Source organism: Saccopteryx leptura, chromosome 6 (genome assembly GCF_036850995.1).
Source record: "Saccopteryx leptura isolate mSacLep1 chromosome 6, mSacLep1_pri_phased_curated, whole genome shotgun sequence".
NCBI classification, from domain to species: Eukaryota; Metazoa; Chordata; class Mammalia; order Chiroptera; family Emballonuridae; genus Saccopteryx; species Saccopteryx leptura.
Window position 1 is genome coordinate 12184329 of NC_089508.1, and position 26888 is coordinate 12211216.

The 26888-nt window shown below is 41.0% G+C and overlaps 1 protein-coding gene across 2 annotated transcripts in view; it reads left to right on the forward strand.

Annotated features, from left to right (window-relative positions):
• The first annotated feature begins 586 nt into the window (after nucleotides 1–586).
• Nucleotides 587–26888, forward strand: part of ATXN3 (ataxin 3) — a 40920-nt gene continuing 14618 nt past the window's right edge. Inside the window, exons 1-10 of one of the 2 annotated variants that reach the window (XM_066388315.1) lie at nucleotides 587–651; nucleotides 8108–8272; nucleotides 8528–8572; nucleotides 9921–10006; nucleotides 10410–10476; nucleotides 12654–12741; nucleotides 16265–16397; nucleotides 17130–17296; nucleotides 20027–20123; nucleotides 26005–26114. In XM_066388315.1, the coding sequence (XP_066244412.1) occupies nucleotides 628–651; nucleotides 8108–8272; nucleotides 8528–8572; nucleotides 9921–10006; nucleotides 10410–10476; nucleotides 12654–12741; nucleotides 16265–16397; nucleotides 17130–17296; nucleotides 20027–20123; nucleotides 26005–26114 (982 nt within the window). In that variant the 5' untranslated portion in view covers nucleotides 587–627. Of the gene's footprint in view, nucleotides 652–8107; nucleotides 8273–8527; nucleotides 8573–9920; nucleotides 10007–10409; nucleotides 10477–12653; nucleotides 12742–16264; nucleotides 16398–17129; nucleotides 17297–20026; nucleotides 20124–21223; nucleotides 21279–26004; nucleotides 26115–26888 lie in introns of those variants that run through there. The other variant, XM_066388314.1, reaches the window with a different exon arrangement.

A 26888-nucleotide genomic window follows, 5' to 3' on the forward strand; every position in this document is an offset into this window, starting at 1 on the left:
CACTGCTGTTCACACCTCTGTGCCTCAGTTTCCTCATGTGTAAAATAGGGATAATAACGCCTGCAGCAAACGTTGCTGTGTTAAATTTATTAATATATGCAAAGCTCTTAGAAGGGTGTCCTAGATAAGCCCTATATAAATATTAACTATCATTTTTACACAAGTGCAAAGTATTGGACGAATGCAATGATGCCTGTTTCTTAATGAGGCTTTCAGTGGGGGTGGATGAGGCAGATAATAATAACTATAATCAGATATGTTAAGTAGTAAGTACAAAGTAAAGTAGGAAACAGAACATAGAACCCTGGAAGCCCTTAAGAATCCATAGCAATGGGTGGGAAGTGAAGATCCTCCTGACCGGAGGCGGCGCTGCAGCACCCCCCCCCCCCCCCAAGAACAGCAATGGGAGGACGCGCTACAAAGGTCACGTGTCCCCGCTTTTACAACCCTGGCGTTCACTCGCTCTTTGCTCCACGTGACTCTCATCCTCCGAGGTAATTGGTCTATGCGGGACACGTGGCCCGGGTGGCTCGAAGTGGGGCGGGGCCGGGGGCGGAGGGGGGGGCGGGGGGGCGGAGCAGTAGGGGGTGGTCCAGCGCGGGGGCAGTTGGCTCCAGACAAATAACCATGGAGTCCATCTTCCACGAAAAAGTGAGTGTCCGCGTTCGGGGGCTACCTGTGCTCCGCGCGGTGGCGAACGTGGGGCGCGACATCGCCACCTCCCAGAGGGCTGGGTGGGGCCCACGTCGTCCCCATCCCGATCTCGCCGGCGGGAGGGGCTCCTCCGGGAGGGGGCTGCACCGAAGCCCCCACCGCACGCTCCGCCAATGACGCCCGTGCCCGCGATGCCCAGAAAGCCCGGGGCCTGGGACGTCTCGGCAGCCGGGAGGGAGGGCAGGGCCGGGGGCGCCGCGAGGCACCGGAGAGGGGGTGGCACCGAGTGCTCTGCTTCTGCGCTTCCCCTCCACTCTCCGTGGGGTTCCTTCGCCGCCGCTCTCCGTGGGTTCTAGCCAGGCACGTCCCGGACACCTCCCTCGATCCTTCCCAACTCTCCCAGCCCTGCCCCCGGCGGAACGAACTTTTCCTTCTCCCGGCCCCTGCGTTCTGGAGTGGAACCTCCCATACGCTTAGCCCCCTGGGGTTGTATTCGTGTGGTTCTGCACCAGGACCAGGTCCGTGAGCCTCTCGAGTGCAGGGAGCTCGGCTCCAAACCGTGGAGGGCCTGACATTTAGGGATGTAAAGTAGGAAATTCAGTGCGTCCCTAAACGGTGTCGTCACAGGAGTTTTTGTTACGAAATGGGGGTTTCGTTGCGTTTGGTAGCCTTATCTTTCCGGATTAGGAAACCAGCTTTCTTATTAGGTGTTAGGGCTGGACTGGAGTAATAGTGTTGTGGTCAGTCTAGCCTGTTCTGTTTCCATTCCCTGCAGACCACGCACTTGAAAAGATGCTGTCTGTGGCATGTGGAGAAACTCGTCTTTTCTCATATACAGTGATCAAGCCATTTGGGTGTGAGAGAAACCTTCCTCGGGACAACTTTGGCACAGGATACCTGGTTTCATAATAGTTCCATGTTTTGAAAGGGTTGCTGGTGAGGCGCTTATTTAGTAGGAGAAAAACGGGTTTGTTTTTTAAAATACTTATAAATGATCATTTATCTAATTAAAAAGATTCACACACATGACCATTAAAGCAATCAAAGACTCAAGGGGCACAGCATAAATCCAAACAAATTGTTAAATGGAATGCTTTTCTTTCTTTTTCTCTCTTTTTTATTTTTTAGAAAGAGATAGGAGGGTAGAGAGATGAGAAGCATCAACTTGTAGTTGCATCACTTCAGTTATTCATTGATTACTTCTCATACATGCCTTGACTGGGGGCTACATCTGAGCCAGTGACTTTGGGGCTCAAGCCAGTGAGCATGGGATGTACCTCAGCTTCCCAGGTCGACATTCTATCTATTACCCCACGACTGGTCAGGCTGGAATTCTTTTCTTTATAGAAAACATTTCAGAAAGTTTTGGCAACAGAATTGAACAATTTTTATGTGTGAGAAGGAAGGACTCAGTGGTATAGCTATCACTAATCTTTACTTGAGTGACATGATATACGAAACTTGGATGAGAAATTTTAGTGGCTTGGCTAGGAAGATTGGATAAAGGAACCTGTGTGTATATATTTTTATTACTAATTTTCAGAAACTTTAGTATACGTTTTCCACATCATTTCTTGAGAACTATACAATGTATATATATTTAAAATGTATTAGTTGATTTTAGAGAGAGAGAGGAAAGGAGAGAGGCAGACAGAAACATTGATTTGTTCCTGTATGTGCCCTGACCTGGGATCAAACCTACAGCCTTTGACTAATCCTAATACAGGTTAGGATAATGCCCTAACCCTGTGGTGGGCAAATTCATTAGTCAGCAAAGCCAAATATCAATAGTACAATGATTGAAATTTTTTATGAGAGCCAAATTTGTTAAACTATATAGATAGGTATATTGTTATTAACTTAATTAGGGTACTCCTAAGCAGGCCTTTGCTAAACACTCAAGGGGCTAAAGAGCTGCATGTGGCTCCCTGCGGTTTGCTGACCAAGGCAGCCATCCAGCCAGATACAATGTATATTTTAACAATGTTGACTGTTACCTATTTTAGATAGATTTCAGTGAAGGTAACTACTAAACCATGGGATTAAAAGAAGCTGGGTGAGCCCTGGCCAGGTAGATCAGTTGGTTAGAGCATCATCCTGATATACCAGGGTTGCGAGTTCAATCTCTGGTCAGGGCACATACAAAAATCAACCAATAACTGCATAAATGAGTGTAACAAAAAAACAATTTCTCTCTCTCTAAAAATTAAGTAAAAAGGACAAAAATAGTTTAAAAAGAAGCTGGATGCTGATAATTGAGAGGTCACTCTGAATTAGCAGCATGTTTGTAGGCTTTAGGAGTGTATTTTCCCTTATAAACTTATATGTACTTAGCAAATGAAGGCTCTTGAATTAAAGTTTTTCAGGCACATTTCAAGAGTATGGAAAGCACCCACAATCATAGGGGGCCCATTGTTAATCTCATCACAGTCCCTTCTGGGAATATTTGAGTTTACTTAATATTAAGGTGACCAACATTTTTACAATGAAAAGGAGAACAAAAATAAATTGAAGAAAACAATATTGTAAATAAAAGAAACACTCATTGCAATAATAACACACTATTATATGATAAATGCATAATAAAAACATTTGTAATATTTTATATTGTAATTATGCTTACATGCCTATTAATTTTTAATAATAATTGTAAGAAAAAAGTACTCATTTAGTAAAACTAAATATCAAATAAAACCACTAATTTGAAGTGATATTCAGATATATTTATCATTTTCTAATTAAAAAATGTCTGTTTTATGCAACGATTTAATCAAAATGCATTATTAATAGATATGGTTTGAGGTTAGATTTCCACTTTGAAACTCAAATTTTGAGAAAATACTTGTAAATAAAATTATACGTATTTGGAAATTATTAAATAGATAATAAATTAATAAAACGTGAATTGTGCTTACCTGTCTGTGATTGAGTATTCACTGAGAAAGAAATAATCATGAGTCTACAATATCGTATATGCCATGTCGTGTTGCTCTCTCAAGGTCTCCTGTGCAAAGCACATGCATCTCATAATCGCATCTCGCCGCACAAACCATCATGTCAAGTACAAACACGGCACATCATATGCAATAGATCGACTCTGCATTCATCTAATACAGGCATTTACAGATTAGTCTTTCAGTATCAAAAAGGAGGACATGTAGGAGGACACTCTTTGAGGGAGGACAGAACTTAAAAAGAAGAACTATCCTCCCTAAAGGAGGACAATTGGTCACCTTATTAATACGCCACTTTCCAACATACTTCCTTCCCATCACCACATGTATTTAACCCTTGCTAGGTCCAGTTTTGGAGAGCCAGAGAGCCAACTCTGACTCTAAGGAGGCTGTGCATGTTGGGATACCTGCTTACAGAGGGACCTGCAGCCACTTCCCCTTGGAATGTTGGTTTCCCCGTATTTAGAGTTGTCACTTTGAGTGTCCTTTTATTAAGTTAAAGTGTAAACTCAACAAATTAGTTACTGAGATATCCCCAGTACCTAAAATAGTGCCTGGCACATAGTAGGTACTCAGTATTTTAATGAATTGAATTCTTTGAACATCTAAGATGTCTGTGGTGCTGTTTATCTAAACAGTTTTTCTGTAAATGTGTTAGGCCTTTCAGGTCGTATATGTTCTCATATTCGTGTTTATGTGTGTTCCCCAATCATCTGAAGAAATAAAAACCATTCTTAGCTCCTGGTGCAGGTTGCATTTGGCTCAAGAGCTGGAGTTTACCAATCCCTAACTTCAACCATAATGTTAAATAGCCACTAACTGCTGTTTTGTTTGGTTTTTGTTTTTAGTTCTGCTGTCTCCTTTTTGTCATTTTTGTTGTCACTTTTCTTGCTGACTGCTCTTGGTGAGGCCACTGTGCCATTTGAATTGGTCCTTTTATGTAATGTAAACAGAACGGTAACCAGACTTGTTGGGGTTCTATTTCAAATTAGTGGAAATACTGAGAAGGTGCTGAACATGGGCTCTATGACATCCATATGTCCTTTTGTAAAAGGTCGCTGCTTCCTAGCCATCTTCAGGATATCTGAGGGCTGGCAGTAACCAAATTCCGCATCAGTGGCTTGAAGAAGAGGTACTAACACAGATTTGAAGCCTCCGCCTGGGTTTGGAGCCCAGCTTTGCCGTTTACCACTTGTGTGAGCCTGGGTCAGTCACTTACTCTGTCTGCTCCAGCCTCCTCTGGAGTGAGGATAACACAGCGTCTGCCTCGGAGTCAGGAGCACTTCGAGTGCGAGCTGGCACACTGCGTAAAGTGCTGGCCATTGTTTCTCAGATGCTGTGTTTGCTGAACCTCATAACCTTCTGATCACTCGGATGAGAGGAAGGTAGGCGAATGTGATCACCATCACACTGCTTGGTGGATTGGGTGGCCTCCGCTGGCCCATTCCAGGGCACACCCTGAGGTTTACGCCTGGCTTCTGTTGTCGTCAGAATTTGAATTTTATAGTTTCAGGTTGGTCCCACAGACCCTGAAGGCAGTGGGGGAATGATTTGGTGGTGTTTGCATTTGTGGTTTTATAAAATATCTTGGTAAACTGAAGATACAGTTTATTCATCCTCTGATCCCAAGACAATAAAGTTGGGCTTGAAATCATGGAATTTCAATACTTCTAAACTTTTACTATAGCAAAATGAACTTCTGTTTGGCTTTGGTTCAGCTTGATGAGGAAGTGGCTGGGAATAGTTTGCAGGGAATCAGGGATACATAATCTTTTTTGTTTTTATTGATTTGAGAGAGAGAGAGAGAGAGAGAATGGAGAGAGAGAGAGAGAAGCATTAACTCTTTGTCCCACTTGGTTGTTCCATTTAGTTTGCCCTCATTGATTGCTTCCCCTGTGTGCCTTAGCTGAGGATCTAACCCGCAGCCTCGGTGTGCTGGGCTGACCCTCTACCTACTGAACCACTTGGCCAGGGCCAGGAATGCATAATCTTAAGAGGGGCCATTGTATACTTTTTTTTTGGTCCTTGTAGAATTTGATTTATCTTTTGACTTTAAAAAGTGATTTTAAATTTGGACTGGATTGTTTATTTTTTTCTAAGATTTTATTTATTCATTTCAGAGAAGGGAGAGGGGGGGGGGAGGAGCAGGAAGCATCAACTCCCATATGTGCCTTGACCAGGCAAGCCCAGGGTTTCGAACTAGCGACCTCAGCGTTCCAGGCCGACACTTTATCCACTGAGCCACCACAGGGCAGGCTAGACTAGACTGTTGTTCTTTCCTTCCATTAAGTCATATTAGAAGTACAGAACAATATTGTTTCTTATAGCAATACGGTTTTACCTAGACAAGGTTTGATTTCAAGTACTTATTTTTTGTTTTTAAATCAAACATATGATTGTCACTATTTTTTTTTTGCTTTGATCATTCCTTCTGAAGATTTTTTTTTACTGATTTTAATTTGTTGTGTGATTGTCACTATTTCTATATATAGTATTAAATATGGTAACTATAGTTTGAGAGCCCCAAACTCAGGCATGCAGCCTTACAGCAGGATAGAAAGTAAATTAAATACAACACATATAGGGGCACACAAATCTGTAAGAGTCCTGCTCAATGAATTCTCACAAAGTAAACACGTGTAAATAATACTGAGATCAAGTAACTTATTACCCTACATTCTCTATGCCCCCTTTATGCCTTTTTCCACCTGACTCTACCCCCTGCAGGGCTAATCCCTATCCTGAATTCTAACATCATCAACTAGTTTTTCCTGTTTTTAAACTTTTGTAAATGGAACCATATAGTATGTACTCTTTTGAATCTGTCTTCTTTTGATTAACATTGATTCATTCATATTGTTGCAGGTAGTTGTAGTTAATTCATTCTCATTGTTATGTGAGCTATTCCTTTGTGTATGGGCATTTCGGTAGTTTTCAGTTTGAGAGCCATTACGAATAAGTAGTGCTTTTTAAAACCATTCTTATACATATTTTTGATGAACATATGTTTGTTTGCATTCTGTAAATCATGAAATTGCTAGATCATAGAGTGTGTATGGTAAGCTTTAGTAAGGACTGCAGATAGTTTTCCAAAGTGGTTATACTAAGTTACACTTTCACTGATGATAAATAATAGCTCTGCTGTCTCTAGCCTTCTAACATTTTAGCGATTTGGAGTAGTAACATATTTGTGGTTTTAATATATTATACATATCCTAATGGTAATGAAGTTGAGCAACTTTTTTGTATTTTTTAGCCATTTGGTTCTCCTCTTGTGAATGCTTATTTGCCATGTCATTTTTCAGTAGAATAAATATAAGTAGGGCATCTGTATATCCTTCAGTTCGTGTTATGGCATTCAGTGGGAGTTCTCTGGTGCTAGGAATACAGTCGAAGGGAAAGGAAGTGGAGACAAGTCCTCTTCCACCATCATACCAGGTTATAAAGATAAGTTTATCTCAGCCCCCGTCTCAGGCTGGCTGTCTCAGTGCTGCCTTCCTATTCCATTATATATGTACTTTTTACATCTTTTTCGGCAGTGAATTTTCTTCCTAGAATATCTCTTCATCAGGAAGAAGATGTGTCTTGCAGGTGTTCTTTGGGGTCACTATCTATTGTGTAACATAGCTCAGAACAAATTGCAGGATTTCAGACAGGCTGGTTTATGGAATAGATATTATTGGGGAAAGGGGGAACTTAGAGGGCCAGGATTAGCAGAAGACTGCCTTCTTGTCTGCCATCCTCTCACAGAGAGACAAACCCCGGCTGTTTGTTCACAGGAGGGATCTCATTCACCTGTGAATCTCTCTCTGTAAGACAAGCTTGGGAAAGCAACATTGTTTGAGGGAGAGGAATGAAAAACAGGCTTCTCGGTGCCAGGCAGTCTGGACATAGGCTTTGGTTATCATATGTGTGAGAAAGCCAGCTGCCCAGCACCTGAAGACCCTGGGGCCATGGGAAGTTGTACTGTGCCCTCCCCATAACAGGAAGTCTGGCCCTATTGGGAGCTGAGCTTGAATGCGGTACCCCTCTGTCATTTTGTCCAGAAGTGAGCTTCAGGGATGCTTTCTGGACAGTCTTGCTCATTGCACCATAGTGTGTATATATCTTCAGAGTTCCCTGAAGGAACTCAACTAGGGATTAAAATTCCCTTTCACCATTAATCATTTGCCATGGAATCTCTAAATATGAATTTATTTTAGGCACTGAAAATGAAGGAGGCTAAATGCTTTTATAGAGTAATTTTTAGTAAAATATTTGTTTAATATAAATTGTTCTTAAGTATTGGATCATATACTTAAATTATTGTAGATTCATTAATGGTGGAATTGTAAAATGAATGTTAAGGAAAATGCTGCGCCTTATGTTAGTCCTGTTGGTCTAAATAAAAAGGTTCAGTTTTGACAGCGTTAAGTTAATAATTAAGTTGCTTTTTAAGGAAAAACTGTACAGATCTGTTTAACAAGTCACATTTGAATATTTTCTTTTGGAAATAACAGCAAGAAGGCTCACTTTGTGCTCAGCATTGCCTGAATAATCTATTGCAAGGAGAATATTTTAGCCCCGTGGAACTATCTTCGATTGCCCATCAGCTGGACGAAGAGGAGAGGATGAGAATGGCCGAAGGAGGAGTTACTAGTGAAGACTATCGCACATTCTTACAGGTACTGATTTTAAACTCACCAAACTGCATTGTTATTTTTTTTTATGTGGGTATTACAAAGAAAAAAATGTGGATATTGTTTAGAAAAGAACAAACCATTCTTCTTATCAGGATCTGACTTGTTAATTATAGCTCTGCTCTTGACTTTGTAAATGGAAACGCACAAGATGTCATTTTAAATATGCCCACTAATGACAGTTTCTCTTTCGCTCTCCACCCGCAACCCCCGCCTCAACTACCTCTCCAAATTAAACAGCAGCCTTCTGGAAATATGGACGACAGTGGTTTTTTCTCTATTCAAGTAAGTAGTCACAAGCAAGTAGTAAGTGTTGTTTGTGTCCCGGCTCAGGGTCTGCTTGATAGGAATATCTTTTTGCAGCATTTCATAGTCACTAGAATGACATGACCTTCGAAAGTCCCTCCAATAGATTGTGTCTGAGTATAAGAGGATACTCGGGAGTACTAAATTTTTATATAGATAGACATGAAAATTAGGATTGTAGAATCTTCATTTTAGAGTAGGGCTTTTTGAAAGATTCGATTTGCATCTGGATACTAATAACTTTAATTCCAATAAATCACAGTCTTTTCAACTTATTATTTCTTGTGTAAATTTAGAAAATGCATCACCTCACTACCTTCCCTTTAAAGTAGCTTATTGGGACTGGATTCTTATGCTTTTTCTTATTTTGTTTTTGTTTGTTTGTTTTTGTGTGTGTGTGTTGTGTGTGTGTTTAAACATATGCACCCATAGAATTCAAAGGAAGCTGTATAACTTGTGAGATTCTTCTATCTGTGGGTCTTTTGTTCTGTTTCTAAGGCCTAGGATATCCAGAGCTCTTTCGGAACCTCTCTTGAGGGACCTATTTCTGCCTCTATCTCTGTTTGCATCCCCCTGTACTGTCCTGGACTGCTCGTTCACCAGCATTTCCATTCGGTGCTTCCTTTGGGCTGTTCCAGGGAGCAGCCACTGCGGGGCTGGGACCCCAGGTCTGAGGGCCGCTCCTGGCCTTTTCTGTGTGTGGCTCTCACTTGCCCACTACACTGCCCCCTTTCGTCTGCCAGTAGCACTGTCACTTGCCTCCTTGTTGGCTGCCTTGGAGGGTAGGTAGTGAATTTTCAGAAATCTCCCATTTTTTTCCAGTTTGAAATGATCTGGTTTATCTTTTGTTTTTTCCTAAAATTATTAACCTATGATAACAGAAGTTTCAATCATTGAAAACAGCAGTTTAAATCCCTAGAAATAACTCACTTTAACAGATATGTAATTATCACTACTACTGACATATCAGTTAGTGAGTTGAAATACAATTTTACAGCAGGACTATAGAAGCCAAATTATGTGTATATAGAGGACTGGTTTTAAGAATAGCAATTTTTTTGCTAGACTATATATCTGTTTTTTGGACACAGTATTATTTAGGAATTGTGTGGTTCCCTAGACTATCCCAGAAACCTAGTGTTAAAAAGTACTTTTTAGATTTAGTAATATATCTTATGTACACACACTTTTTAAAAACCATAGCCTTCTGGGGAAATTGAAACATGAAGTACAATTGTTTGCACAACTAACATAGTTTTCCCTATTTAAATTTGGAACGGAATGGTTCAGCTGATGAGGAGTTGCTATTTTTTTTTTCTTTTAACAGGTTATAAGTAACGCCTTGAAAGTCTGGGGTTTAGAACTAATCCTGTTCAACAGTCCAGAGTATCAGAGGCTCGGGATCGATCCCATGTAAGACTTTATTTGGCTTTTCCTACATTTCTTTAACTAAATTTGACTTTTAAAGTCATATTTTCTTAGGAAAAGTATATTTTGAATGCCTTTGTTTTGATGTTCCCCGTGTCACCTTTTGAGGACGTCCAGAGCATGTGCCTCTGAGCCTCCCGGCTGCTCCGTGCCAGGCAGCGCAGAGCTGGTCCTGACATCGTGTGACGCCTTTATTTTAGCACAGCAGCACACATCTGCACAGAGATTCATTTTGTTTATAATTTTTAAAATATCAGTGATTCTTAACTGTAAACATAATCTTAAATTATTTTAAGTTTTGTGGAACATTTGCCAGTGGACAAACTGAATGGATATGAATACTAATAGTGCAACTTAATGTTGGGCCTGTATTTGTTTCCTTTTCCAGAAATGAAAGATCGTTTATATGCAATTATAAAGAACACTGGTTTACAGTTAGAAAAATAGGAAAACAGGTAATGTGTCTCCTCTTTCCTTGTTGTTTTTCTCATTCTGCATTCCATGCTCCATTTGCAACTAAAATGTAAAGGATTAGAGAAGCTCACCAGTAATGTGGATATATGTGACATAGTTTCAATCTTGATTGATTGAAATGTGCTGTTTTAAAAGACAACATCAGTTTCCTTTACAGATTTATTTGTGACAACCATATACAGTTTAACTGTACCATGAGAAAAATTCTTTATGGCAATGGCAAACGTGGTTACTTTTAAGTGGATTATATGTGATGAATATTTTGTCAGTTAACTGCTCCAGTAATAGATTTGTATTTGGCATAGTAGCATCACAAAGCCAGAAGCAGTGTCCAGCAGGAGTAAAAGTTTTCAACCATATTTGCTTTAGCATAATAAGATCATTTACATTCCAGACTGTCACATTATACATATAGTCACATAAAATCATTGTTAATAAAAAAGAACATGGGATATGTCTTGAACAAGCCTTCTGCAAGATCAAGAAATGTACCTAGGCTCTGGCTGGGCTGCTCAGCTGATCAGAGGGCTGTTCCAACATGCCGAGGTTGCGGGTTCCATCCCCAGTGAGGGTACGGACAAGAATCAACCAATGACAGCATGAATAAGTAGAACAACAAATCAATATTTTTCTCTCTCTTTCTCTGTCTTGCAATAAAACATTTTAATTGTTTTTATGTTTTAGTTACATTTGACATGCATTATTAGTTTCAGGTATACATCCCAGAGATTAGACATTGTGTAACTTGACACTATACATAGTTACTAGAATATTATTGTTAAATGGTTATTTCTTAAGGTCCCTCCTGAGGAGCTAAGTACGAAGGAGGCGCTAGAGTAGAGAGTGACCCAAATGGGAATCGGCTCTAGGGAAAAGCGAGGGCAGGACACTGCCCAGATTATTTAAACTCTAGGTTTCATGTATGTCTTTGAAAGTTAGGATCAAGCATTCTTCACTTTTTGTATATAATCAGTGGATTTTTTTAAGATCTGAAGGCTTAGGTCCCAAAAGTTTCTTTGTATTGATTTGCATATAAACATATATCAATATTTTGAGAGGTTTCTAAAATTTTAGTTCTTCAAAATTGAATTTCCGCATTTTAAATTACTTTATCTTTGTTTTTTGTTTGTTTATTTTTTCATTTTTTTTTCCCTTAAGTGAGAATTGGGGAGGCAGAGAGACAGACTCCTGCATACGCCCCAACCAAGATCCCCCTAAAATCCCCTATGGGACGACGCTCTGCCTTCTGGGGCTGTTGCTTTGTTGCTCAGTAACTGAGCTATTTTAGCGCCTAAGGCAAGGCCACAGAGCTATCCTCAGCACCCAGTCAAATTGCTCCAACTGATCCATAGCTGCTAGAAGAGAAGAGAGAGAGAGAAAGGAGAGGAGTGGAGAAGCAGACGGTGACTTCTCCTGTGTGCCCTGACCAGGAATCAAACCTGGGACATCCACACGCCAGGCCAATGCTCTACTACTGAGCCAGCTGGACAGGGACATTTTATCTTTGACAAATACAGGAAATATCAAGTTTTGACTTCTTATCTTAAGTTATAATTTATATTTTTGTTTAAAATTGTATTTTTCACTATACATTCTTTAGTCTGATGTTCCTTGTGGGTTAAATTAGGATTCTAATCAAGTAGTGAGTGAATGATGTTAATCACATGCAGTAGTGGCTTAGTGATCTTTTTAAAATGAGTTGGTTATTACAGATTCTTTACCTGGAATATACTGCCTTTCTCACAGTTGAAATCTTTGACCAAAATTATCAGTAGTAGAAAAACTTTGTGTAATTGTCATTTTTCTTCCATGTCAGTATAATGTAATTAGATTCCGTTTTTGTTAGGCATACTTTGAAATATTTCATTGTAGATATCAACAGAGATACTTCAAAGTACAATCAAGGTCTATTTTGGGGGGGGGGAGATTTAAAGTTTATGGCTTAAAGCAAACTTTTTTAAAAGAAGTATTTAATAGTAATCGTCAACATGTCAGGTTTTAAAAATCTTATTATTTAACTACTTTTTAAAAATCTCAGTTTGACATATTTTCACTGTTTATACAGTCGTATTAAGTGTATGGGGGTTATAGCTGTACTTAATATGTGAAACTTCCTTAAAATGTGCACTAACTTAAATGTTGGCAATTTTTTTCCCAGTGGTTCAACTTGAATTCTCTCTTGACGGGTCCAGAATTAATATCAGACACATACCTTGCACTTTTCTTGGCTCAGTTACAACAAGAAGGTAAATAAGAATGAAAACATTTATAATGATATCTTCCAAAGTAGCTAAATAAAACTAACTCATTAGAAGTGAGTGTAACAGTACTATTTCTGTGGCAGTGAAATTGTCTTTGTTTTACATGGTGAACTTGAGGTTGTGAGTTGACTGATCCTGTTCAGGTCAAGGTCTCCCTGACACCTGCCTTTCCCTGCGGGTGCTGCTTCCACCTCCCACACCGCAGGGCCAGGCATTTCTCTTGTCCTTCTTCCCCTTCCAGACCACCGTGCTTCCCAAAAATCCCCACTTCCTTTGAAGTAGGTCTCACTAGCTTAAGCTTGACCCCTGACCTTTTGCAGTCATCTGTGATCCTCCTCCTTTTCCATGTTGTTTTAGGATCTGACTCACTGTCTCCTTTCTGTTTGACCTCCGTTCATCACTGGTAGTGATTCCTGTGTCAGAAATCAGTCCAGTCTAAATCGTTGCTTCTTATTTTCAAAGATCACTTTTTTCACTCTTGCCCTGCCATTGCCAAGAACTGCTCCACCTTTAAAACCCAGTTGTAAGCAGTCTGTTCTTTGAATACCGCCCACTGTTTTGATATCATATTTCCCTGCTTTGTCCATTGCAACAACTCCTGAAACCCCACCACAACGTCGAGACACTCCCCTTATGTTCTTCTTACCCTGCTTATTTTTTATAACCCATCATTATAATCATTCTGCTACATTCCTCAGCTCCTTTCTCCTTCTCTCCCTCCATCGTACTTTTCATGACAAAATCACAAACCTGGTTAAAACCAAGTCTTGGTCTTGTCCTTTGCTGCACCAGAGCAGCTGAATATAGCTAAAGAATAACATAAAATAGGATTGATTTTGCTTTAAATCTATGGTCACAAATTTCAGTGAGCTTTTAGTGCTGCTTGCCGTTCCTGCTGTGTTTTCTTAGTTCATTTCCTCTCTATGATGGTTATTTCACAGCTGAGCTCTTCAAACCGCTAACCACTCCCGTCTCCCTTCCTGCATTTTTTTTTCTTTTGTATTTTTCTGAAGCTGGAAACGGGGAGAGATAGTCAGACAGACTCCCGCATGCGCCCGACTGGGATCCACCCGGCACGCCCACCAGGGGCGACACTCTGCCCACCAGGGGCGATGCTCTGCCCACCAGGGGGCGATGCTCTGCCCCTCCAGGGCGTCACTCTTTTGCGACCAGAGCCACTCTAGCGCCTGGGGCAGAGGCCAAGGAGCCATCCCCAGCGCCCGGGCCATCTTTGCTCCAATGGAGCCTTGGCTGCGGGAGGGGAAGAGAGACAGAGAGGAAGGAGAGGGGGAGGGGTGGAGAAGCAGATGGGCGCTTCTCCTGTGTGCCCTGGCCTGGAATCGAACCCGGGACTTCTGCACGCCAGGCTGACGCTCTACCACTGAGCCAACCGGCCAGGGCCTCCCTTCCTGCATTTATTAGCTGGAAGGCTTCTATACAAGTAAACTTATTCTCGTAAGTATTTGGTTATCCTTAAGTATAGTCTCATAGTAAAAATACAATAAATCTTTCCTTTTATCATTTTTTAAAATAAATTTGTTTCAGCCCTGGCTGGATAGCTCAGTTGGTTAGAGCATCGTCCCGATATGTAAAGATTGCAGGTTCGATCCCTGGTCAGGGCACATACAGGAACAAATCGATGTTTCAGACTCTCTTGCTCTCTTTCTCTCTCTCTCCCTCCCCCCCCTCTGAAAAATCAATAAAGAATAAAATTTTTTAAAGTTTGTTTTGTTTCATAGTGTCTTTCCTTCAAAAGTAACTTGGTTTTCTTCTGAAGTGTCATTGTAAACTAATCCATTAAAATATCGTTAACGTGTCTTAGTTAATAATATTCATATTGATACTCAGATTGTTCTATCTTGGACCAGTGGGAACCTTTGGAACTTGACTCCCAAGTTCTGGAATGACTGCTGTGCCTTTTGAAGCCTTTCTTATATCACTAGAATGTTCCAGCGTATCTCTTCTATTTCCTTCCCTTTCAGTGATGGTGTTTGGAGAGCACAGTCTGGGAACCGGCATGCCTATTGCTACTGATTGGTCCTCATGTAGCGCTTGCCAGTTACATATAAGATTACAGTATTGTAACTCTGAGTTGATATCCTTCTACCTCTTTTCTCTTATGCCTAAACCTTAGTTCCTGACTGTTCTTGCCTTCTTGAAACACTGCCTACACTTTGCTTCCCAGACACAGTTAATGTTACTTTTGATCCTTGTTTCTTTCAGTATCTGTTTTTAATTTTTGTTATTATTTGTTTCATTATCTATTAATGCTCACAAAGGATATCCAGTAACAAGTACCAAACTTAAGAAAATTTTACGGTAGAAAAATGTCAGTTGACTAGAATGACGTGGGTATAGCCCACCGTTACTCAGTTTTGTTTTGTTTTTTTTGTGGGGTTTTTTTTTTATTTTTCTGAAGCTAGAAACGGGGAGAGACAGTCAGACAGACTCCCGCATGCGCCCGACCGGGATCCACCCGGCACGCCCACCAGGGGGCGACGCTCTGCCCCTCCAGGGTGTCGCTCTGTTGGGACCAGAGCCACTCTAGCGCCTGGGGCAGAGGCCAAGGAGCCATCCCCAGCGCCCGGGCCATCTTTTGCTCCAATGGAGCCTCGGCTTCGGGAGGGGAAGAGAGAGACAGAGAGGAAGGAGAGGGGGAGGGGTGGAGAAGCAGATGGACGCTTCTCCTGTGTGCCCTGGCCGAGAATCGAACCTGGGACTTCTGCACTCCAGGCCGACGCTCTACCACTGAGCCAACCGGCCAGGGCCCCGTTACTCAGTTTTTATGTGGAGTATCCAACTGGGGAAACCTTGGTTTTCTCGAATCATATTTATAAAAATTATACAGGATTGGTATAATTCTTTCAAAAGACAAGTGACACCTTTAATACCTTGACTAGATTTTAGGTATTGGTTTCTCAGACCTCATTTTCAGCAGGAGTAGAGAGGCTCAGGGTGAGGGGGCAGCTCTTTCCACAGATTACTTATTTTACACATATTACACATTATTATATATATTATGTGGTCATGTCCTCACAATAGCCCTCTGAGGAAGGTACCAGTATCATCCGTTTAACAATTGAAGAAACCAGGACATAGATGGGCAGAGTGACTGGCCAGAGACCATGCAGCTAGGCAACGCAAGAGCTGGGGTCAAAGCCAGCCGCTTCCCGATTCCTGGTCTGTCTTACCCGCTCCTTTACCTCCGCTCTCTTCCCATGCAGTGATCAGTCTGCTTGTCAAGCACTGTTTTAGGAGGGCCTTTCCAGGTATAATTTCCTTTATTCTGGTAATCAGATGGCTGTTCCCATTTTACAGGTGAGGAAAGTGAGGCTCAAAGTCTTCATTTGTCCTAGGTCACCCTGCCAGTAAGTGACCAGGGGTTTTCTGACTATTCGATTTATATTCTTTCCACTACTGTATACCATGCTGCCTCTCCACTGCTATCGTTTTTAATTGATTTTGAATCTCTTACTAGCTGTTTTAGTTTATTTTTGCCTTTTTTTAGGTTATTCTATATTTGTTGTTAAGGGTGATCTGCCAGAGTGTGAAGCTGACCAACTCCTGCAGATGATTAGGGTCCAACAGATGCATCGACCAAAACTAATTGGAGAAGAGTTAGCACAACTAAAAGAACAGAGGTAAATTCAACTCTGCAGTGTAGACCCTATGATAGTATTTCATTACAAGAATTACGTTTTCGGCCCTGGCTGGTTGGCTCAGCGGTACAGCGTTGGCCCCAGCATGTGGAAGTACTAAGTTCGATTCCTGGCCAGGGCACACAGGAGCTTCTCTGCCCCTCCCCCTCTCCTTTCTCTCTATCCTTCTCTTCCCCTGCCCCAGAGCAAAGTTGGCCCGAACACTGAGGATGGCTCCCTGACCTCCACCTCAGGTGCTAGAATGGCTCCGGTTGCAACGGAGCAGCGCTCCAGAGGGGCAGGGCATCACCCCCTGCTGGGCATGCCAGGTGGATCCCGGTCAGATGCTTTCAGGAATCTGTCTCTGCCTCCCTGCTTCTCACTTTGGAAAAATAAATAAATAAATTACATTTTCACGCTAACATTGAATGGGTGGTCCTTTTACTGTTGGTGATTTTTTTTACACCCATATATTTTAGTGAAGTTTATGGGTTTAAACTTGAATCAACTCTTTGAGTTACTTAAATATATTAACTTAGAGTAACATTACAACACAATATGTTATTAGACCTTAGCTGCAAGAAAATGTATGTTTTTTGGTTTATTATACTCTTTAATTACAGTTGACTGAAAATGTGTAAGTTTTGACTTCCATAAAATATTTGCTTTATAAATGTCTTTATATCTGAAATGCAGAACTGGTCTGTAGTCATTAGCAGTGCTTTCATTCTGTAGAGTCCAGAAAACAGATCTAGAACAAGCCTTAGAAGCACAGGACGGGTCCGGAGTGTTGGATGAGGAGGAGGAGGACCTGCAGCGGGCCCTGGCGCTGAGCCGCCAGCAGATTGACATGGAGGACGAAGAGGCGGACCTCCGCAGGGCCATCCAGCTCAGCATGCAAGGTACAGAGGTCCTGACGTGTTCTTCTCGGTGCTGAAGAACGATGCAGACCAGTCTTCGTTTCTGGAAGTTAAGAAACTATTCGAAGTTCTTTGACAGTTGCTGCAGAAGCAGTGTTTATGTACAATCAGCTGTTCTTTTAGTTTTGTTGTAATATACTGTATTATTTGCTCCATAAGACATACTTTTCCCCCCCAAAAGTGGAGGGGGAAATGCCCATGCGTCTTATGGAGTGAAAAATATGGTATTTCATTAAATTTTTCTTTTTTTTTCTGAAGCTGGAAACGGGGAGAGACAGTCAGACAGACTCCCGCATGCCCCTACCTGGATCCACCCGGCACGCCCACCAGGGGTGACGCTCTGCCCACCAGAGGGCGACGCTCTGCCCCTCCGGGGCGTTGCTCTGTTGTGACCAGAGCCACTCTAGCGCCTGGGGCAGAGGCCAAGGAGCCATCCCCAGCACCCAGGCCATCTTTGTTCCAATGGAGCCTCGGCTGCGGGAGGGGAAGAGAGAGACAGAGAGGAAGGAGGGGGGGGGGGGTGGAGAAGCAGATGGGCGCTTCTCCTGTGTGCCCTGGCCGGGAATCGAACCTGGGACTTCTGCACACCAGGCTGACGCTCTACCACTGAGCCAACCAGCCAGGGCCTCATTAAATATTTTAACACACCATTTGGTTCAGAATATTTTTTTATTTTCCTCCTTAAAACCCTAGGTGTGTCTTATGGTCAGGTGCGTCTTATGGAGCGAAAAATACGGTAAATAACTTGAACATCCTATGTTATCTTAGGACTACTTTGGTTATAGCATTTGGTTATAATATTAGACTAACTCAGCAGTAAACTGAGGTTACTCTTATAGGCAAAAGTGGGGGGACTCTTACCCAGACCAGCTGTTTCATAAATGTCTATGCTCTTAGACACAAAGGAAGGCCTGGACAGAGAATATACATTGATGTAACATTGGTGTCTGTGCAGCCTACACCTTAAATTCACCTGGATGGGCCTGCTCTCATAGGGCTGTAAGCCCATCAGCAGAGGAGAGGGGAGATGTACCCATAGGGAGCCCATGCGGAGGGAAATGTCGGGGATGGAGCTCAGAGTGGCTTACATAAGAGTGAGGAGTTCCTTTTAGTAGTTTTGCTTTATCTAATTACTATGATTTTGCCTTCTACTTTCTAATGAAATGATTCATTAAATTCCTTAAATAGCTAAACAAAATGGAGGTAATAGCAGACACCAGCTTTTATAATTTTAGGTATTTTTGTGTAATTCACTCTTCTTACCACTTTATTTCTCAGTTTGTGCAAACTCTCTGGCTGGTGCAATAAATGAGACCATGGAAACATACTTGACTTCTTGTAGGACTCAAATTTTTGAGGATAAAGGAACAGAGAGAATACGTTTGTGTTATCATCATTCATTTTAAGTTGCTTCTAAGAAATTGTGTACTTTTGAAAGTAGAGATTTAATGTCTGATAAGTTGAAGAGAACACACAAGAGTGATAGTAATGGCTCTTCCTACCTTCCTACCTTCCTCACCTCGGCTACCACAGTTGGGTAACAGCATTGATTATAGTGGACACAGGTTAGATTGATCTACCTTTCTAATATTTACAGAATAATAGAATATTTTTTTTATAAATAAATTTTTATTTTAATGGGGTGACATCAATAAATCAGGGTACATATATTCAAAGAAAACATTTCCAGATTATCTTGTCATTTAGTTCTGTTGCATACCCATCTCCCCAAGAGAGATCATCCTCCGTCACCCTCTATCCAGTTTTCTTTGTACCCCTCCCCCTTCCCCTCTCCCTCATTCCCTCCCCCCACCCCCCGTAACCACCACACTCCTGTCCATGTCTCTTAGTCTCACTTTTGTGTCCCACCAATGTATGGAATCCTGCAGTTCTTGTTTTTTTCTGATTCACTTATTTCACTCCGCATAATGTTATCAAGATTCCACCATTCTGCTGTAAGTGATCCGATGTCATCATTTCTTCTAGCTGAATAGTATACCATGGTGTATATGTGCCCCATCTTCTTTATCCAGTCTTCTATTTTTTTACAGTGATTAAAAGCCTTTAAGCAAACTCTTGGCCAATACAGCAAGAATCCATAAAAGAGTAGTGTCCTTAACATGTTCACCAAGTCCAAGTTGGCCCCATCACCAATGCAACCCAACCACCGTTCAGTCTGTTAGGAGCTGTCACAGGGAGCAGGAGTCCAGGAAAAGTCCACATCCAGGAAAAGTCCGCATGGCACTGGAATTGTTGTTACCATTCTATACTTTGCAGCTCATGTCCAAGTCCCAATGACTGCTGCTTCTAGCTGGTAATGATTCAGGTAGACTGGAAAAGCCATTTGCAGCATGCGTGGATATGGAGCTTCTGTTCTCCTCTGCCTGGAGAGATGAGAGCAGGTTGCTTTTCCCTGGAGCTCTGCGACTGTGGCATGGTAAAGAGAACCTGGGGATACACTAAGCTGGATGGCAAAGGTAGATTCATAATAGAAGTTGGCAAAAGGAGGAAAGAGAGCTCTAAATTAGGAGTAGGTCCCAGCCTGAAATATGAGTGGGGCATTGAGGTAGGAGGGATAAAGGAAACACTAAATAGCAGAATATTTTTAAGAAGAAAAGTTTTTAAAAGCTTGTTTACATAAGTATAAACATATTGTTACTTTACCTGATAAATAAAATGATTGTTTTTTGGTCTGTTTTCTTTTGTTTTCAGGTAGTTCCAGAAATATCTCTCAAGATATTCCACAGACATCAGGTACACGTCTTACTTCAGAAGAATTACGGAAGAGAAGAGAAGCCTACTTTGAAAAGTAAAGTAGTTGATACAGTATTAAAATTGCATATTCAGCATTTACTTTGGCTATTTTGTCTATTTATGAACTTATAGCTTTGGCTTAAGCTATTTACTTTATTTAGGATTCTATTTTTTTTTAAAAGACTGGTTACTGCCTGACCCTGTGAACATTTGAATGTACTTTTAAAAAATTGACAATGAATAGGCCCTGGTCAGGTGACTCAGTGGATAAAAAAAGCGTCAGTCTGGCATGCCAGAAGTCATGGGTTCGACCCCTGGTCAAGGCGCGCAGGAGGAGCAATCAATGAGTACACAACTAAATGGAACAACAGAGCCAAACAGGTTGATACTTCTGTTACTCTCTCTCCTTTCTCTTTCATCATTGGGGAAATTTTTTTTTTATTTCCCAATAAACCGTGAAATGTAGTTTTAGGGAAAAACTTTGCCCCAACACTAATTAAATTTACATGAAATGGGGTGATGGAAACCCTGTACGGTAGAATTGTCAAGGAAAGAACGATGTCTAATGATCCTTTGAATGTGCTTGTTTCTCTAATCCTGTATGGTCTTCTGTCGGTTCACGGGAACAGCGTCGTGGTGGCGGGCACGCTCCCCAGTGCAGATGGTGGCCACCAGCTCTGCTCGCTGCTCCTCCAGTGGGGGCTGCGGCCATCAGCAGGATGTGAGGGCAGGCCGTAATCTGAATCCTCAGCTCCAGAGACCTAACTTGTGCCCAGCTTTATAAATGCTCTTAAAATAGAAAATTTACTGCATAAAAATACCATTCTTTCCAGTAGCTATCATTTTAATTCTTCCCTTTGGCATTTCTTAATGATAAAAATCCATTGTAAAGATTACAAGATCTGTGATCGATATTCAGATCCCCCGATCCCAGATCAGAAACCAGAAGGCCAGTGCTTCCTCGGGCCTGTTAATTCACTGTATTTCGTCAGTTCTGAGATGCACATATTCTTACATTTCAACATCTCTGTACCTGAGAAACGTCTTTTAGTCATAATTGGCGGTATTTTAGCAGTATCTTAAGATATTGGAGCATTTTACATTTGATGGTGTAATGAAGATAATATTTGCCTTGTTTTCTGTTTTCTTTTTAAGTTACAACTCAGAAGTATATGAAGGAAAGTTCTGATCAGCTGACATCCTCTTAATGTGAGATATTTCCAGCCTTTATTCAGTGATAGATTAATGGATTTAATTATTTATAAAATCTCAAAATAGTGCTTAGTAGTGCTTTTCCCTTCCTTTTAAATTTTAAAATTAACTCTTTATTTTTTTAATATGATACACTTAAAATTTGTATAAAAGTAGAGAAGCCAGCATAATGAACCCTGCCTACCTGTTGCCCAGATTCAACAAACCTCCGCACATGAGCAGTCGGGGCTTCCTGTGCCTGGTCGCCCTGCTCTTCACCCTCCGCCCCAGCTGGGGTCGCTGTGTAACAGATCTAAGTTCTCATACCATTTCACCCATATTTATTTCGGTACTTTGTAACAGCCAAATGCTATTGTCACACAATGTTAATAATTATCACATGATAATTACTAATGGTAATTGTATAAGATCATCAAATATCTAGTTAGTATCATATTAAAAATGACTTAAAACTCCTTATGACATGAAAACTAATACACTAGAAAATTTATTTGAACATATCTCAAAATGAAAAGAACATAATCTTACTATCCTTTAATAACTAATGTTAGTATTTTGACACATTTTCTTCTAGTCACACAGATATACATATATATTAGTCATACCCATTTTCCCACAATAGTAAGTATTCTTTGTAAATAGGCTACATATTTATAAAATGAATGTATATAATTTACATATGAACATTTTGACTTTTTATTATAATTAATAGTGCAATAAACTATCCTTGTACTGACCATGCCTCAAATCCTCATTATCTAATTATTCTGAGGATGTCAGATTTTTTGGGTTAAAGGACATGAACGTTTTTATTTTTAGGGCCTTGGCACAGATTTCTAAACTGCTTTCCAGAACAATTGCCTAGTGATACTTCTGCCATGTTTTTTCAGACTTTATTTTTTGCCAGAATAAAATTGTCCAAACAGACATGCTTTATAGAGAATCTACAAAATTCACAAGTACATCTAAAAAAAGGAAAACATCTTTAAAGTATAAAAACAAATCCTACTTAAAAATTTTTTTTTAGAACTTTTAAATTAGAAATGTGGCAGTTCCAAATACATTCAACCTTTCAGAGTAGAAAGAATAATGCAGTGACATTCCGTAATGAATGGGTAGAGTATAACCAGTGCAATGCCGGTGCTAACTAGTGCAGATGTTGTAGTCAGCCTTGCGCCCGCCCTTCCATAACGGTGGAGCCTCGGTGTGGCCCCTCCCTGGTTGGAGAGTGTTGGCTGGAGAGGAAGCTGCACAGTGATGGTTTCCAGCTTCAGCTGTTCATCCTCTGCCTCTGGTTTGATCTTAAAAATACTGGTGGGAACTTAAGGAGAACTAGAGAATATTTAGTTACACATTGCTGAGAAGAGTTAAGAGCAAATCTCTCATTAGTAAAGAAGCTGAGAAACTAATCTTTGCCCTTCACTAGAATTTCTGATTACTGAACCTGGATGGTCCTTGTCTGTCTGGCATCCATTTTTGGGAATGTGGCTCTAAGGTTATTGAGCTAACTCTTCCTATGACCCTCTCCAAACTGACCTGGTGCTTAGTATTCAGATGTATAGGGTTTTTTTCTTGTAGTGTATTTAAAGTTTTATACATAATGTATTAACCCCAGCATTCATGCATGAACCATGAAAATACTGTTAAAAATCTACCTGTTACGCTTGACCTGTGGTGGCGCAGTGGATAAAGCATCAACCTGGGAACACTGAGGTTGCTGGTTCAAAACCCTGGCTTGCCTGGTCAAGGCACATATGGGAGTTGATGCTTCCTGCTCCTCCCCCTTCTCTCTCTCTCTCTCTCTCTCTCTATCACCCCCCTCCTCTCTAAAATGAATAAATAAATAAATAAATCTACCTGTTACAAACTCTTACATTATGATTAAGAGTTATTAAATATTTTTATAGCCATATTTTTTTCCAGTAGTAATCTGCAAATCCATTTTATCTATCATAAAACCCCAAGCAAAACTATTGTATCAGCTATGTCATTGCAAAAGCTGCATTAATTCACATGGTATGAGCATCAAAATAGGCAAGGTGTATAAAACCATTTCGTAAACTGTAAAGTGTCCATAGATTATGTTAGCATTAATATCTTCTCACAGGTGTAAGTCTGAAAGGATGCAGATTCTTTCTCTCTGTCACTTAAAAACTTTCCCACCAGGGAAGAAAACAAGCACTGTTCGTGGTCATGGATTGCTGTTTTTTTTTTACTGCCTTTTTCTTGAGCCAACGCTCCAGTGGCATGGCTTAGTCAGGGTTCAGTTTCAGAAACATTAACTACCAGAGGTGTTTTAAGCAGAAAAGTAATTAACGCAGCTATGAAGCCTTACACAGTTGTAGGAAGAGCAGGCTGTAGGCCAGGCCTCCAGAATTCCAACCTGTTAGAAGAGCTGCAACCACTGCCCAGGTTGGTGGTGGGGAGTCAGGATGTTGGGTTGAAGAACACACTGCCAGAGCTCTGCTCTTAGGACCGGGAAACTGCCACCACAGTTGTCTAGACACAGAGACTTGGGAACGTGAAGTCTAGCCGCCACCGCGCTTGCAGAAGCAGAATTCTGGGACTGGCATCTCTGTGACTTTACTTGCTAGCAGAGAACAAGCAGAGCAGCAGGAAGGTGGCTGTGCTGCTTTTCTCGTTTCTGCCTTTTAGAGCTCACGCAAGTGCTTAATTGGTTTCCAGAATCCTAGGTGTAAGGCTGTTTACGACATGTAGTTTTTGGCTCTCTAGACTCTGATACTGAAGGCATATTAGAAGGCACAGTGCGAACAGGTGCTGAGTGCTATTTAGACACATTCTATCTTATAGTGTCAGCACATGTTCAAGGTGTTAGAATTGTTTCAAGGTTGGTAATTCATTTACTTCTCACACATTTTTCATGAATTTATAGTGGAATAAAAGTTACCCCTCTAAAATCACTGTCTCACTCATCACTCCCTTGCATTCTGACCTGTTTTCTTGACTGGTGGAAGATAAGGGCATGCAAAAATGCCTGACGTGCGAGGAAATCTACATAACTTACAGCCTGTCTCTCGTGCCACGTTCTAGAACCGGGTGTGCTGGTGGAGCATGCTGCCCACGGGTACCCCATCAGCCGTGCACTCCGGAAAGTCACAGACCTACACACACGTCAGTATGCGGGCTCAGAGGCCAAGTGGGAGAAATGGCCATTCCCCGCTGTTCAGATCTCCTTTGTTGCTCATATTTAAAACACAAGATTAAGGCGGACTCTAGAAAAGAGATGTTATTCTATTAATAGTGTTACTGGTAATTTTAAAACTCTGGTTCCTTTAAAAATCCTTTCATACATTTTTTGAAAGCTATGGATTCTCAGACTGTTGACTATTTTTAAGTTTTTAAAATTATAGCACATATATGAATATATGAAGTCATTTTAATCATCCATAAAACCAGCAGTAGTTCACAGAGCTCCTCATACCTTCACTCAGACTCCCCAGTTGTTAACATTTCTGCACCATTTGAGAATAACTTGCCAACATGATTTCTCATTATATCTCAGTGGCTCAGTGTGTCTTTTCTAAGTGCAAGGTCCTACATATTACATCATAGCCATCATGTTTATGATATTGTTTTCCCTGCTTCAAAAAATACAGGAATAACGTGTTTTAATGCTCTAGATCAGTGGTCCCCAACCCCCGGGCCGCGGACTGGTACCGGTCCGTGGGCCATTTGGTACTGGTCCGCAGAGAAAGAATAAATAACTTACATTATTTCCGTTTTATTTATATTTAAGTCTCAATGATGTTTTACTTTTAAAAATAACCAGATTCCCTCTGTTACAGCTGTCTAAGACTGACTCTTGATGCTTGTCTCAGTCACATGATACATTTATCTGTCCCACCCTAAAGGCTGGTCCGTGAAAATATTTTCTGACATTAAACCAGTCCGTGGCCCAAAAAAGGTTGGGGACCACTGCTCTAGATATTGCTGAAACTTGACAGTGTGTGTTAAATAGCTTTCATTCCCTGCATTCCTCATTGGTGGATGCCTGCTACACGACTGCTCAGTTTTATGCATTGGTCAACAAACAGGATGCAGTGTGGGCTCCTGTTAGCTTATCCTCTAAAGAGGGAGACAGGCAGAAGATACCAGGTGGTGATAAGTTTATGCTGAAAATTAAAATGAGCGATGAGATAGTGAGAATGCCAGGTGGCTACTTTAGGAGGGTGAGCAGAAAGGTATCTCTAGGAGATCTCTAAGCTCAGATCTCAGTGACAGAAAGGAGGTGACCGTGGAAGGTGACATTAACTCACATGGTAATTTGACATGCTTTCTTTTTCTTAAAGGTGCTATTTTCAGTGAGCTCCCACAATATTAAGGATCTGTAAACCAACACATTTGCATAAAAGTAGCTATCAGTAAATCCTTTTGTACAATGTGTTATTTTGTGGTAAAAATACCTACCTATTAATTTTCTTGGTAAATTCAAATTTTATGTCTAGGTTTCCTTGGATCCCCTGGAAATATATAAAATATATATATATATATATAAGACTGATTGCTCTTGCGTTTTTTGTGGATACTTTTAACTAATATATATACACACACACACACAATCAGACTGATCGCTCTTGCGTTTTTTGTGGCGTTCACGTGGTCACTTTGTGGAACCATTTATTTTCCACGTGACTAGTGTTTCTCACAGTGTGTTTGTTCCCAGGTTTTGTTTTCCTAATATGCGTTCTCTTTCACGTGTTCAGGCAGCAGCGGCAGCAGCAGCAGCAGCAGGATTCACCAGGACCTGCAGGACAGCCTTCACACCCGTGTGAAACGCCGAGCATGAGTTCAGGAGCACTGGGCAGTGGTCTAGGTACGCCTCCAACCATACATCACGCTTGTTACCTGCACACAATGTGACACACAGGCTCTGTGTGGTTTCTGCCTATGGGTTGTTCTCTTCTTTTTTTTGGCTGTATTGAGACTTTGACTGGATTTTTAATCCAAATTTCCCTGGATTAAGGAGCAGGCAGACTAGAGCACTCAAGGAATGTTTTGCTTTAAAAGTATAAATGATACCTACAACTTCACAGTAATCAGTACATGCTACAAAAGTTCCTCAGAGGTAATGCATATTACTAGGTAGAAAATAAATACATTTTACCCCCTGGAAAACTAAGAACATCTGAATATAGTCTAAAGAGCCATAGGAAGTCTAGAGTTCTGTATCAGCCCTTGGTTTAAGAGTGAAACTTTGGCCAGTTGTTGGTAGTAGAAGTTTTGTGAAAAGCTGTATCCAACCAAAGACTTCTAAGAACAGTGTGTGAAGAAATCTCTAAATTGAGATAAGGAAGCAACTCACAAAATGGGGAAAGGATTTGAATAGACACTTCACCAAATAAAGTATGTGGGGACAAATAAGCACATGAGAAGATGAACAGCATCACTCATTACTAGGAAAATCAAACTGAAACCACAATGAGATACCATTACACACCTATGACAATGGTTTCATTAAAACCAGGTTGACAATAGCAAAGGCTGGCAAGGATCAGAGCAGCTGGGACTCTCATACTCTATTTGTAGAGATGTAACAGTTTTAGTATTTTATTATAAACCTAAAGTAAACTGAACCATGTGATCCAGT